This window comes from Cyprinus carpio, chromosome B25, assembly GCF_018340385.1.
Source record: "Cyprinus carpio isolate SPL01 chromosome B25, ASM1834038v1, whole genome shotgun sequence".
NCBI lineage: Eukaryota > Metazoa > Chordata > Actinopteri > Cypriniformes > Cyprinidae > Cyprinus > Cyprinus carpio.
This window is the reverse complement of record NC_056621.1, coordinates 18,098,794-18,112,643: the sequence shown is the minus strand read 5'-3', so window position 1 is coordinate 18,112,643 and position 13,850 is coordinate 18,098,794. Positions and strand designations below refer to the sequence as shown.

At 33.9% G+C, this 13,850-nt stretch overlaps 2 protein-coding genes and 1 long non-coding RNA gene across 4 annotated transcripts; all 3 read right to left on the bottom strand.

The window, feature by feature from the left end:
* Window positions 1–221: 221 nt before the first annotated feature.
* Window positions 222–3,103, bottom strand: LOC109090851 (troponin I, fast skeletal muscle-like). 2 transcript variants are annotated; one of them, XM_019104693.2, is made up of 7 exons: window positions 2,854–3,103; window positions 2,141–2,173; window positions 2,022–2,058; window positions 1,760–1,888; window positions 873–962; window positions 601–777; window positions 222–478 (listed from the first exon to the last, which is right to left on the bottom strand). In XM_019104693.2, the coding sequence occupies exons 2-7, from the start codon at window positions 2,146–2,148 to the stop codon at window positions 389–391; spliced, it is 531 nt and encodes a 176-aa protein (XP_018960238.1). In that variant the 5' UTR covers window positions 2,149–2,173; window positions 2,854–3,103; the 3' UTR covers window positions 222–388. The 2 variants fall into 2 exon arrangements, with proteins under 2 accessions (XP_018960238.1, XP_018960239.1); XM_019104694.1 differs by lacking the exons at window positions 2,141–2,173; window positions 2,854–3,103 and having other exon boundaries at window positions 2,022–2,066.
* A 436-nt stretch (window positions 3,104–3,539) lies between these two features.
* LOC109090852 (troponin I, fast skeletal muscle-like) lies at window positions 3,540–9,971 on the bottom strand. Its single transcript, XM_019104696.2, has 7 exons — window positions 9,837–9,971; window positions 8,774–8,805; window positions 8,637–8,673; window positions 7,118–7,246; window positions 6,653–6,742; window positions 6,382–6,558; window positions 3,540–3,802 (listed from the first exon to the last, which is right to left on the bottom strand). Exons 2-7 carry the CDS (start codon window positions 8,779–8,781, stop codon window positions 3,716–3,718), a joined length of 528 nt encoding a protein of 175 aa, XP_018960241.1. The 5' UTR covers window positions 8,782–8,805; window positions 9,837–9,971; the 3' UTR covers window positions 3,540–3,715.
* Window positions 9,972–10,573: 602 nt separating this feature from the next.
* LOC122142497 lies at window positions 10,574–13,850 on the bottom strand. Its single transcript, XR_006158643.1, has 3 exons — window positions 13,494–13,850; window positions 11,418–11,537; window positions 10,574–11,220 (listed from the first exon to the last, which is right to left on the bottom strand). It is a non-coding gene; the product is annotated as an uncharacterized LOC122142497 (long non-coding RNA).

Here is a 13,850-nt window from a genome sequence, read left to right as displayed (position 1 = left end):
TATATTTTAAAATATATTAAAAACAGAAAAATAATATTTCACAATATTACTGTTTTACTGCATATTTAATCAAATAAATCTAGCCTTTGTGAGCAAAAGAGACTTCTTTTAAAAATAAAACATTTAAAAACTCCTACAGACCCCAAGTTAGTGTACATGGTTATATATTTATCAGCTGTTCAATAGTGCTGTAACTCTGAGCAAAGACACAAAGGCAGATACATATGTATACACTAATCTTTAATGCCATGCCATTCAACACTGGAGCAATGTACAATGTGCAAAACAGTCCAGGAAAAATATTTTTATTGGAACGGGAGGTTCACAGGATAGAAAGATGTTTACCAGAGAATTTTTAAGACATATTGGAGAATAAACACAATACATCTTAAGCCTCGGACTCAAACATCTTCTTCCTGCCGTCCATACCAGCCTTATCCTCGATGTTCTTACGCCAGTCGCCGACTTGTTCTGCAGACTGTGGAAACGCAAAAACATCAGACGTGAGCACAAGAGGATCCAGACCACTTGGAGATTTTCCTATGAACTGGGTAACACGGCCAATCAAAGACAAGAAACATTTCTGATTCTGCAACTCACCTCCTCTTTGACCTCCTTCTTGACTTGTTTGAGGTTGGCTCTCAGGTCCATGGAGACCTTGTGTTTGGAGCCCAGCAGAGCTTGAAGCATAGCGTCAGCAGACATGCGCACTTTCTTCAGCGCAGGTTTCTTGAACTTACCCTGCAGGTCGACCACCTTGATCTTCAGATCCTCAATCTATACACACATTAAACAGGAGTCCAAATGAAGCTCTTTGTAGAAACAAATAAATGGATGAATCACTGAACAAACTGAGGTTTGACAGTTTTTACCTCCTTGTTTGACTTGGCAACCTTTGCCTCCAAGTCATATCTCTCCTCATCAACCTTGTCGATCTGTTGGTGAAGCTTCTTGCACAGCTCCTGGAAGGCGCAACCAACATTATACATATGATACTGATTATCAGATATCCATCCATCTACAGTATATTACATGAATTGTGTAATTATATGCAGGGTTAATATATTTAACTTATACTAAAAACTAAAATCAAATCCATTAAAAACATTTCCATTACTTGAAATGAAGTAAACGTTAACTTATTATTTGTTTCAGATATTTTAACGTATTATTTTTAGTTTAACTTCATGTAATAAATGAACTAAAACTGAAATAAATATTAAGAAAAACTACAAATGACAAAAAACACAACACATGTAAATTAAAATAAGGGATTCAAAATATTAATAAAAAAATTATGATAGTATCTCAATCATTCTAAAATAAAGTATATTAATATGTTGTCATTAAAATATTTATAATACTTTTGATTTTCCAGCTCAAAGAGTAAAGCAATATAAAACATTTATATAACTATATAGTTATAATATATATATATATACACACACACACACACACACACACACACACACACACACACATATTATGTAATTATATTTATTAAATGTATTAATATGTGGTAATTTAACTATATATGACTGTATGTATGCTTGTGTGTGTGCGTGTGTGTGTGTGTGTATAAACACACACATATATAATACATAAAATAATAAATACAAAACTACTACTACAAAAAAAGTTACAATTGAATCAATAGTATTGATATGATAATCAATACAATAATTATATTATTTCACAATTATTATTATCATTGTTAATAATAATAATAATAATAATAATAATAATAATGCATTGGCACCTGCAGCTCTTGTGTGGATCCAGGCAGATCGAGAGCAGGGCAGTTTTCATTCATATGAGCCTCCTTATTAACAACAAGCTGCTTGGCTTCAGCGTCCATTAGACCGAAGGCAATGGAGAGCACCAGGCTCTGAAGACACAGACAGAAACTATAATCTCAATAAACAATACAGACTTAGGTATTTTTAAAACATAGTCACTTTAGCCAGATTTTAACATTTAAAATCTGCGATTTATGAAATTACAGTAAAAACATGTCTTACCTTCAGATGATGCCTACGGCTAGAGGTCATCTTTTTTCTGTTCATGAAAACAAGTTCACAATGAGACACACTGTGCTTGTGCTGGATTACTCAATTAAGAACAAATCACAAATACTTACTCTGACATCTCGGCGGTTTAGTGTGTTCTCACGCTGGATTGGATAGAAATCAATTATTAGATGGCAGCTGAGTTAGTAGCTAATCCAGGACAAGCACTTTAAGAAATACATTCAGTCAGGGACACGTGAGTCTAAGTTTAGTCCAACAGTCTTGAGACGTCCTCATTGGCAGATCATTTGACACATGAAACACCACACCAGAGATCAGCTGCTGTATTCAATTCAGATTCAATTAAAGATTATAGTATATTACAGTTACACTATTACATCAAAGATAAGTATTTGCATATTATGTCACACTGTAAGCTGGTTGCAAGTATTACTTAGCAGATTTTATTAAGAAAAACAACAGTCCAGGTCACGTGATTTATATAGAATAGACTGTCATGTCAATTAGAGCTGATTAAAAAATATTTAAATTATATTAAATTGAATATTTAAAATATTACTTCTTTTCAATGTATACATAAAAAATCCATAGTAATTATTATTATTTTTTTTAAATGATAAAACTTACATTTAAAACATAGCAATTAAACTGTATACTTTATCTGCTAATTCATAACTCACACTTTAAAATCACGCTTATTAACATATTCTAACTGCTCATGAATATTAAAGAAAAACAATATGTGTCTAGACACATACTGGACGCGGTTGATATGTAGCAACTGTTTGTACAGATCTAGAGAGAGTTCTGGATTGACGCTCACCTATGAGAGAAGAAGAGGGCAGTACACACACTTGGAAGAAGAACTGGAAAGACTGGTGAGCCCCAGAGAGAAAGAAATTCAATAGGATATATATGTTGTGGTCTGATGGCTCAGCAGATCCTGGGAGTCCTGTTTATGGAAGTGGATTCCTCCTCAGACCAATAGGCCGCTGAGCTCCTGAAATATCCCCAGCCCATCCTCGGAAAGCCTCGTAAATTTCCCTTCCTTCAAGACGCATGTGTGCGTGCTGTAAATGGAAGCAATGCTTAACACACCAAGATACAAAAAACATAAACCACTTAAACAAAACCAAGGGTTATAAAACAAAACAATAAGAGATATTTCAGCAAAACAATGTTAAATATAGTTTAAGTTACTTACCATACAGAAAAAGAGGACCTGTCCATAAACACGATCTGAAATGCCATCCATATTTCTTCTGGATGTTGTATACAAATCAAATCAAATCAAATCAAATCAAAAAATAAAATAAAATAAAATAAAATAAAATAAAATAATGTAATATATAATAAAAATCACATTAGATCGATAAAAAAAAAAAATTAATTCAGACAGATAAAATCAGACAGATAATAACACACACATAATATAAAAATAAAAATAAAATAAAATAAAATTAAATTAAATTAAATTAAATTAAATTAAATTAAATTAAATTAAATTCATAATGAAAGGATCTGAGGTGATTAATAATTCCCTTTCAGGACGTACATACTGCATGAAACAAATGCTTATCTGGGGCCCTGAAAGCAGAAAAGACATAAAACTATGGCAAAAAGATTAACGACCGCACAGCTCTGACAAATTCCTATGATAATTAAACAAAGAAACGTCCGGGAATTTAGGCCTCGCCCTCGAACATCTTCTTCCTGCCGTCCATACCGGCCTTGTCCTCGACGTTCTTACGCCAGTCACCGACATCTGCAACCTGGATTAAGAAAGAAGGATGGAGTGTGAAGGAATGATGTACATGTTTATATATCAGGTCTTATGCAGATTTCATGAAGGTAAATTTAAGAGATTGTAAGACTAAGGAAAGAAAATGTAAGGAATAAATTAAATGGAACTGAGTACATCAATATGGTCTCTAAATAAAAATACAACTTTCGACAGATCTTCATGACTTTAATTTCAATTACACACACACACAAAAATAAAAAATAAATAGCTTACGTCTTGAATAGCTCTGCTTCTAAACACTACCACATGGAGATAACTTTACCGAAGCTTGTTTTCCAATGCAAATGTATAAAGATTCTTAAATTAAGATACATTTACTAGAGAAGCAAAATCACGGTAGATAATTAGTCTTGTTTTATGAGAAACTCATGATTAAAACTATGGAATTACATTTGGTTCAATAAAAATGAATGTAACTTTATGGAACTGAATGTAACTTTTTCAGAAACTATCAAAAATATGCCATTACAAAAGAAGAAAAACACAATGAAAATGAAAAAAATGAACTCAGTCGCACAAATTTAACAGGCTCTTCAAATATGCTTCATTCTTTGTTAATGTTTTTTCAAAGATTCGTTTTCGCTAATCGTGGATTCTGAATGCATTGCCACAGATTTCGCTTACGCTTCGCAGTTTTTCGTTTGGTGTTTTGACACAAACCTCTCGTGGGGGCGGGCTTATTGGAGAGCTTTCCAATATGCGATAGACAGTAAAAGAAATGGACACAGCGACCCCATTGGAACTCAATTGAGACAAGTGAACGACCCCATTTGGAGTTTTTTGGGACTTGTGTTTATGGGTGGGTGATTTAATTGAGTATTTTTTTGGTGTGTAATTTGGGTTGGGTATTTTTTACTTCTAGTAGCTGTGCGTGCAAACTGCCATCGTTAATCTTGCAGAGACAGCGAGCTTGCGCGGGGAGTTCTTTGGCCTGAGTGAGCAGGAGTAAGTATTCTGGTTAATTATTTTGTATAGTATTTTAAAATGTAACGACAGTACGCCATATCTCTTGACGTCTCCCCGATTGCCTGCGAGCTTCTCCTCCTGTCTGTACGGTAATTTCTCTACTGTGCGACAGAGAGTCGAGTGGTTATGACGCAATCGTTAGCCTATTTTTACAAAAACTGTTTCTACGGGGCCATAATGTAACATAGAAGGTAATGGAGCCCTTTATACATTGTCGTGTATCTTTAGAAATAAAATAATGGACAAATGGAGTCTTTAAACGCCTCAGATGTAAAGTTATTCGCTGTCAAAGTGACGCCAAAATGAATGGGAGTCAATGGGATGCTAACCGCAAGTGAAGTTCTGCTACAAGATGGCGGCACGCGGCCGACTTCAACTTCCGGTCGACTTCCTTGCCCCCTGCAATATGCGCGCCACTGAGTGATGTCTGTACTTCCCGGTCAGAGAGCACCTGTCCATCAAAAGCTCACTATCCAATCAGAGTAGATCACTGTTAAGCCCCCGCCCCCACGAGAGGTTTGTGTCAAAACACCAAACGGAAAACTGTGAAGCGTAAGCGAAATCTGTGGCAATGCATTCAGAATCCATGATTAGTGAAAACGAATCTTTGAAAAACATTAACAAAGAATGAAGCATATTTGAAGAGCCTGTTAAATTTTTGCGACTGAGTTCATTTTTTTTTTCATTTTTATTGTGTTTTTCTTCTTTTGTAATGGCATATTTTTGATAGTTTCTGAAAAAGTTACGTTCAGTTTTATAAAGTTTCATTCATTTTTATAGAAGCAAATGTAATTCCATATAAAACAAGAACAATTTATCTGCCAACAAATTTTTTAAAAATCAGCTTAATTCAAAGTTCTCATTACACATTTCAGACGCTTGTTTTTGTTTTAAGCATACATTCAGTTTTGCTCTATTTCTGACTTATGTTCATGTATCTTGATTAAAGGATGTTCAGAGATTTGTATTTGAAAAGAAAAGAAAAATATTGAGGAAGACATTCATGTTTTCTTTTCCAATTTCAGAGCTTTTGTGGAAGGATTAATTCTTACTGTATAAACACCATTTTTAAGACTAGCAGAAACCTGTATATTATGAATTAATTAACTAACTAAGCATTATATTCAATCATTCAATAATTTCCAATTAAATATGGATGATATGTATTTAAGCACACATATTAAAAGACCATTTATATTCAGTAATATTATCAATTTAACTGCACTGACACCTCATAATTTTTTCTTATCCAATAATGACAATACATGGACACTGTTATTGAAATAAACTCATCTGAATAATGACACTATTATTTTCTGTTGAGCTGCTTTGCAGGTGAAATGTTTATTTTTTTCACAAGTGATGAATTTATGGATGTTTATTTTTTTAATGTTTATTATTGTAAAGATTAAAAGTTATAAACAAACATTATAAACCACTAATTATCAATATCTTTAAGTATATTTATTGAAGAGATGGTTTTGATTTTGTTCGTTTTGTGTCCATTCAAACTTCATAGCCATAACTATTCATATCTGTTCTCTGCACAGGAATAATGGCACAGTATCATATTTCACCCACCTCCTCTTTGACCTCCTTCTTGACTTGTTTGAGGTTGGATCTCAGATCCAGAGACACCTTGTGTTTGGAGCCCAGCAGAGCCTGAAGCATCTGATCGGCAGACAGACGCACTTTCTTCAGCGCAGGTTTCTTGAACTTGCCCTGCAGGTCGACCACCTTGATCTTCAGATCCTCAATCTATACACACATTAGACAAGAGTCAAATTGAGAACCCAGTATATAGACCCACTGTCACCATCATAACAAGGTATATTTGAGAATCAGACGTTACCTCTTTGTTGGCCTTTCCCACTTTGGCCTCCAAGTCATATCTCTCCTCATCAACCTTGTCGATTTGCTGGTGAAGCTTCTTGCACAGCTCCTAAATGGAGATGTTTAAATATTCAGATTCTGTTTTCGAACCATCTTTTGCAACATATCGTTTCAAGAAAGTGCGATACAACTTCGATCAGCCCCAGGTGTACACACGTCACCGAAACTTCTGCAAAACATCTGGAATGCACTAATAAACATCTCTAGAGCAAATCTGTTCATTCACAACTTAGTGTGTGTGTGTATATATTATGTATATATGTATATTATTACTGTTTTTGTAAGGAACATATTAAAAATAATGAAACAAAAATTCCATCTTCCTGGTGAAAATGTATACGAATAAATATCTAAGTGATGTAGACGTGCTAAGGACATTTAATTGCTTTATTCTTCTGAGCAGATGGTGAATGAGGAAACAGACCTGCAGTTCCTGTGTAGATCCGGGCAGGGACAGAGGAGGGCAGTTTTCTGACATGTAGTTCTCCTTGTCCACCTTAACCTGAGCGCATTCTTTCTCCAGAATGCCCTTCGCAATGCTGAGCACCAAACTCTGTGGACAAATACATCATAAAACGCCATTACAGCAATAAACACATACTGACAAAAACAGAGGCAGTCGATGAAAAAAACATTATTATAAAGACCCCATGTAATTAAGCTTATGTCACAGTCAGAGATACAGATGGTATTAAACGGAAGGCATTTGATTGGACCAAGTCATATGTGTTTTGCTCTGTATTTGTAGAAGAGTTAAACTCAAACATAAAATTGAAATGTGTATATATGGTGAAAGTTTATTTAATTAACATTCAGGAGCTAATAGGTAAAACAATGCAAACAGATATCAACTAAAAGCCACAAAAGTCAAATATTATTCTGATGTTGTTATTAATAATTGCATTGTTATACTGTATTCTATTTATATTTTAAGAGCCACAAGTCAAATATTATATTATATTTAGCCTTTTAGTGCTACGTTAAAAAATAAAAAAAACAATCTAAGATTACGAGATTACAGTCATAATATTTTGAGAAAAAGTCAAAATGATAAGAATAAAGTCAAAATTACGAGAATAAAGTCAAAATATTTTGAGAATATTTTGAGAATTATGTGAAATTTATTAGAATTTAGTAGAATTTATTAGAATTATTTTGAGATATTTTGAGAATTATTAGAATTTATTAAAAATTATGAGAATAAAGTCAAAATATATGTTGAGAAAAAGTCAAAATTCCGAGAATAAAGTCAAAATATTTTGAGAAAAAGTCAAAATTATAAGAATAAAGTAAAAATTACGAGAATAAAGTCAAAATATTTTGAGAATAAAGTCAAATTTATGAGAATTAAATTGTAGCAATTATGAGATTAAAGTTATAATATTTTGAGAGTATAGCCTATATTGTGCATGTCAGGGCCTGTCAACGGATTTCAATATATGTTATTAGCAGAAATCATATACCATGTGTCATATACTCTCAGGGACAGTATGCTTGCAAATAATATTTCACATTTCTCCGAATGCATTCATTATTTGTAGTGCAGCAGCCCCCAATAATAGCAATAATATTTACGCTTTTGGTACTTTTAATATAAAACAAAGTATCTTTTTTTGTTGTTTTTTTACGCTCTTTAATTTGGCGTGACAGATTACTGTATTCACCTCATCTTTTCGATCACAATGAGACATTTGTTTTATTAAATTCAAATTTTGATTTAATATATCATATCATATCATATCATATCATATCATATCATATCATATCATATCATATCATATCATATCATATCATTATATCCTTTTATACTAAAGGCCACAAAGTCAAATACTGATTACATCGGGTCCTAAATGCATTATATTATATTAGATTATATTATATTATATTATATTATATTATATTATATTATATTATATTATATATCTGTGCATTATTTACTCTACCTTGAGATGGTGCCGACGGCTCGATGTCATCTTTTTTCTTTCATGAGAGGATGAAGGAATAACAATTTAGCAAGACTAGAACAGATTCCCATTTGTCCGATAATAAATGTAAACAACTGATATATTCATATACTCACTCAGACATCTTGGCCACCTGTTTTCTTCACCCCTGTACAGAGAGCAAAACACAGCAAATATCTCATGTCAAGATACCACTTTGATATATTGACTTGACAATGGTATACATGACTTAGAGGTCCTTATGTAATATATTCATGTATAAAGAACCATATGGCGGGCATCAGTATTCATTTGTAGAGTGTGCATGTATTGTATAGAGAGGGCTATATTTTCTGCATTCCTATTTTGAAACCAGCACTTGGAAACGTCTTGTAAGCATGCCCACTGCGATCCGCCGGGAGAGGTGTGAATATCCCCCTCTGATATCCAGTCTCCCATTCTCGCAATCTCCCTGCTTCTGGAAAAATCTATGCAGATGTCAACAATACAACCAATCTGAAACCCTGTCTGCAGACAGCTGCATGAATCACACAGATCAGATTTTGCTGTATCCAGAATTCTTACATAAATATAACATATCCTTTCAAAGCAGTTCAAGAGATATCTAGGGGGGCTTTTCCATGAATACTGGGTGTTTTTTGTTTTGTTTTTTCACATAATGCATTAATGCTATAATCAGAATGCATTAGAAATACAATTCTGTCACCACCCAATTGGCATTTTAACAAACATATCATGCCCTTAAAAATATGTCACTTTTGTGCCAAGCTCATTTTGGCAGTCCAACATGCACTGCAAGCTATTCACCTGACATATATCAGAATTCAGCAGCAAGAAAATAAAATAAAGGTTTAAATAAGTTGTGCTTAAAATCACATATATTTATTTAGTTTAAAAACTAATGTTAAAATCTTTTTTTTTTTTCTAATCATAAAATGTGCAGTTATTTTATAGTTTTGGATAGCTTTAAACTGCTTACAGAAATACATTTGTTATCATATATATATATATATATCTATATATATATATATATATATATATATATTTATCATATATATATATATATATATCTCCATAAATATTCCATAACTTCCAAGTGTATAATCCCCCAAGAAGTCGAGCAACAAAAAAGAGGGACAAAATGGAATCAAAGTCTAAAAAGGCAGACGTTCTCCTCACCTATATGAGAAAGTTAGGTAGCCGTGAAGACCTGAAAGATGAATTCCTGAAGGAAGCAGAGCACTAGCAGCAGAGCTGTGCTCAAGAACCGTATATAAGGCTGGCATCATCATCTGGCTCCCCTCTTTATGGTAAGGCACTAAACGCAGTTTGTTTGCCAGGCCCTTGAAATATCCACTTCTAATGTCTGCCAATCAGACTGCTTGAAATAGACGAATGAGAAAGACCAAATTTCCAGATGTCGGTAAGATTAAACTTAGATGAAGAAGTGGGTCGAGGCGGATGTTAGATGTGATCTGATATGGGCCGCCAGGAATCATTCCTCTGCCAGATGAATTGATTAACATGCAGGGTGTTGGAGAATAACACTTCTTTTTGTGTTTCTTACATTTGCTGTTACTTTGTTGGTTATAAACTAAGAAAAACCTTTAGTGATTTTTTTTGAACAAGACAAGTAGTGGCTGAGCTGAACTTCTGCTTCGTAATGGTCAAGTTTCTATATGTTTAATTCATAGAAACCACTTATTTATTGTGTTTCAAAGAGGTGCTCCCCCTGCTTCAAATTAATATGATCCTGCATAGTCAGCAGTGCTGACTAATAAGCATAAGATCATTTACAAATACTTACACAGTTGTTAGTAGTGTACTATTTTCAGACACTCCTCAGAGTGCATCCTTGTGCTGCCCACAGGATATTTTATATATATATATATATATATATTATGCAATGTTTTATATTTTTATTTTGGGAAAATTACAACTGTGGGTTATTTTGAAGTTATTTTCAAACTCAGTCTGTTAATATAGATGACAATAGCATCTTCAGCAGACTCTACAGCCTATATTTTAATGTATAGGTCTAGCTTTATGTACACTGCTGGCTGATTTTTGTAATAAATTTATTAAGTAAAAACAGTAATTTGTGAAACTCTTTTCTATGTGAATATATTGTAAAATGTAATTTATTCCTGTGACGCAAAGCTGAATTTTCAGCATCATTAATCCAGTCTTCGGTGTCTTCAGATGCTTAAAAAACAATTGTTATCATTTTAGTAGATTCTGCAGTTACGTTTGAGTCACTTAAAAAAAAAAAAAGGTTGGTTGTTTTAGGTCACCACTGGCAACCCATTTTACTTCTATAATGTGACGTATTTCCCTTTGAAATTGGATATTTAATAAGAAAAAACATAGAATGGGGCTTGATTTTTTCCCTTCAAAACCTGACTTGATCATGAAAAGTAGGTGTTACGTTAATAAATCAAACAAACAAAGTATGTTATACTTGCATGCAGAATGTTATATTTATTATAGTCAACATACATTATAAGAGTAAACTCATTAAGGGCATAATAAATGAATTACCTTTATTTGAAGACAGTGATGTCTAAAACCAAAAAACCATAAAACAAAATTGATGCAAACCTGAATCCAAGTTTGCTAAAACAATGGCCAAATTGTAGGCTATTGCTTGACATCGCCAGATTTTTTTTTCAACTATAAACTAATTAGTGGTTGAATTTTCTTGAAAAATTACCATTATTTCAAATCACTGACAAATAGCAGTAGACTCAATTAACTTACCGTCAGCTTCAAGGCCTCTTACAGAACCTCTGATTTAAGAGAAGAGGAAACACGGTTTCTTCAGACTATTTCCACTGATGAAATCATCTTCCTCTCCTCATTTGCAGTCCATCATCAGTTCTGTAAAAGTAATGATAATGGAATCAAGACAGCAGCTGAGGCATCCAGACAGAACTCAACTATTTGCTCTCTTAAGAGGGGAACAGTGCATCCGGAAAGTATTCGCAGCGCTTCACTTTTTCCACATTTTGTTATGTTACAGCCTTATGGGGTTTAAAATACATGTTTTTAGAAAGGTTACACTTGTTAAATTCGCATTTTAGGGGCTAAATATCAAGTAATTGGGGTTGCTTAAACCCGTGGACATGATTCTTTCATGTTGTCATCATGCGGTATTATTTGTAGAATTTTGAGGAAAATAACGATTTTAATCCATTTTGGAATAAGGCTGTAACATAACAAAATGTGGAAAAAGTGAGGCGTTGTGAATACTTTCCGGATGCACTGTATATAAGTAACTTTGTTCACTGAGGGAAAAAAGTTTCTATTTCCAGTTCTGATGACATAGTAGTCCTGTATGTTTATTCACAGGAGATGAAGACTCCAGTCACATGAGTAGCTGCTTATTGTACAAGTGGCAGGTCGCCCCCTCCTGGTGGCTGCCATGTTGAGATCACATGACCACACAAATACTACTTAATTCCCATTTACAGACACTTTTGGTTGCAGAAAAAAATAATAAAAACTAATCAAAAAACTTGTCTGTGACTATAAGATAACTCAATGCAGGCATTGGTGACTGCAAACTTATGCTCGAACCTGCATCCACTTTAACAGATGGCAATATAAAATGGAATATCACTGTTGAATCAACATGTGAAAAAAAATAAAACACGAAAACATTTTTTTCATATCAAATTACTATTATTATATACTTTTTAAATAATTAATTACAAATTAATTAGACTGAGGATAAACTATTTCTCTAAAACAGTTTTTTTTTTTTTTAAACTAGCTGTGTAAAACATTAAAAGAGTCATATGATGCGATTTCAAGTTTTCCTTTCTCTTTGTAGTGTTACAAGCTGTTTGTGAATAAATAAGATCCCTAAAGTTGCAAAGACTAAAGTCTCAAATCCAAAGAGATATTCTTTATAAAAGTTAAGACTGGTCCACGCCCCCCTGAAACGGCTCGTTCTAACACTCCCCCACATCTTTACGTCACTGTGTGAGAGGATTTGCATAACGCCGCCCAAATGTTCACGCAAAGAAAGAAGACGTAACTTTATTGATGCTATAAATGTCTCGTTTGTAATGGGTTTTATTGGTTTCGTCTCGTAGCATAATTCGGAAGCAAAATCCTTTATTAACATGTACACCTACCCCAACCCTAAACCTACCCTTACCGTAGGATAAATACAGTGTTGTTAGCATAATCTGACAGCTAGCATTATTTGCTAGAACACCGGGACACGCATTACAGTATGTTAAGGGGTGTAACATTGCCGTCGCAAGCTTGAGGTATTCGGCCAATCACAAAGCACCGGATAACTGGCCAATCACAGCACACCTCACTTTTCAGACAGATATAAACCGCATAAACACCTTTCATTACACCTAATACACAAAATAATGTTCTTTTTACCAACATCATATGACCCCTTTAATAACAACCAACTGATGTCATGCATATTTTCACTCACACTTTATCACAGTGGCTATGATTGGAATAGCACACTTAACCACACTCAATATAGCATGTACAACATAATATGAACATAAACTGAGCCAACTATGCACATTTTCTGTATGCATACCTGTCTTGGAATAAAAAAATAACCATATATTTCACTAAGGTAATAGACTCCATTGACATACTTAAACTGAGGTATATGACAACAAAAATACTAAGATTAAACAATCAGTGTCATGGCCTACTGCATACTGTATGGAGTTGAAAAAAAAAATAGCGGTTAGTATCCTCTTCTATCAATTCCAGTTTTGTATTATGCATTAAACACACGATAATGTGACTCTATTAAGGGTTTAGGGTTGAAGGAAGCGCGTGCAGTATTACCTGCAGCTTCCACTATGACCAGCAGATATCGCTAGAGACTTCACCAGCTCTCCATCCATCTCTCTTCTTCATATTTAGCCCCTGAAGAGAAGCATCAAACCGGAGGTTAAAAACACAAACCATGCTCCAAGCGTAAGGTGAGTGATTAAGTCATATTTTAACCGACAGATGCTTTCAAGGCAGGTTACCAAACACTTCTCCAGCTATCCGACAAACACGAGCCCCGCCTTCAACTGACGCAGACTGCCAAGCGGTCTGACTGGTTAATACACGCGGTCAGACCTGTTTTTATACAGTCTATGGGTCAGACTCAGTATACCTTTAATGATATTAAACTTGTTAAACCAGTAAATAGTT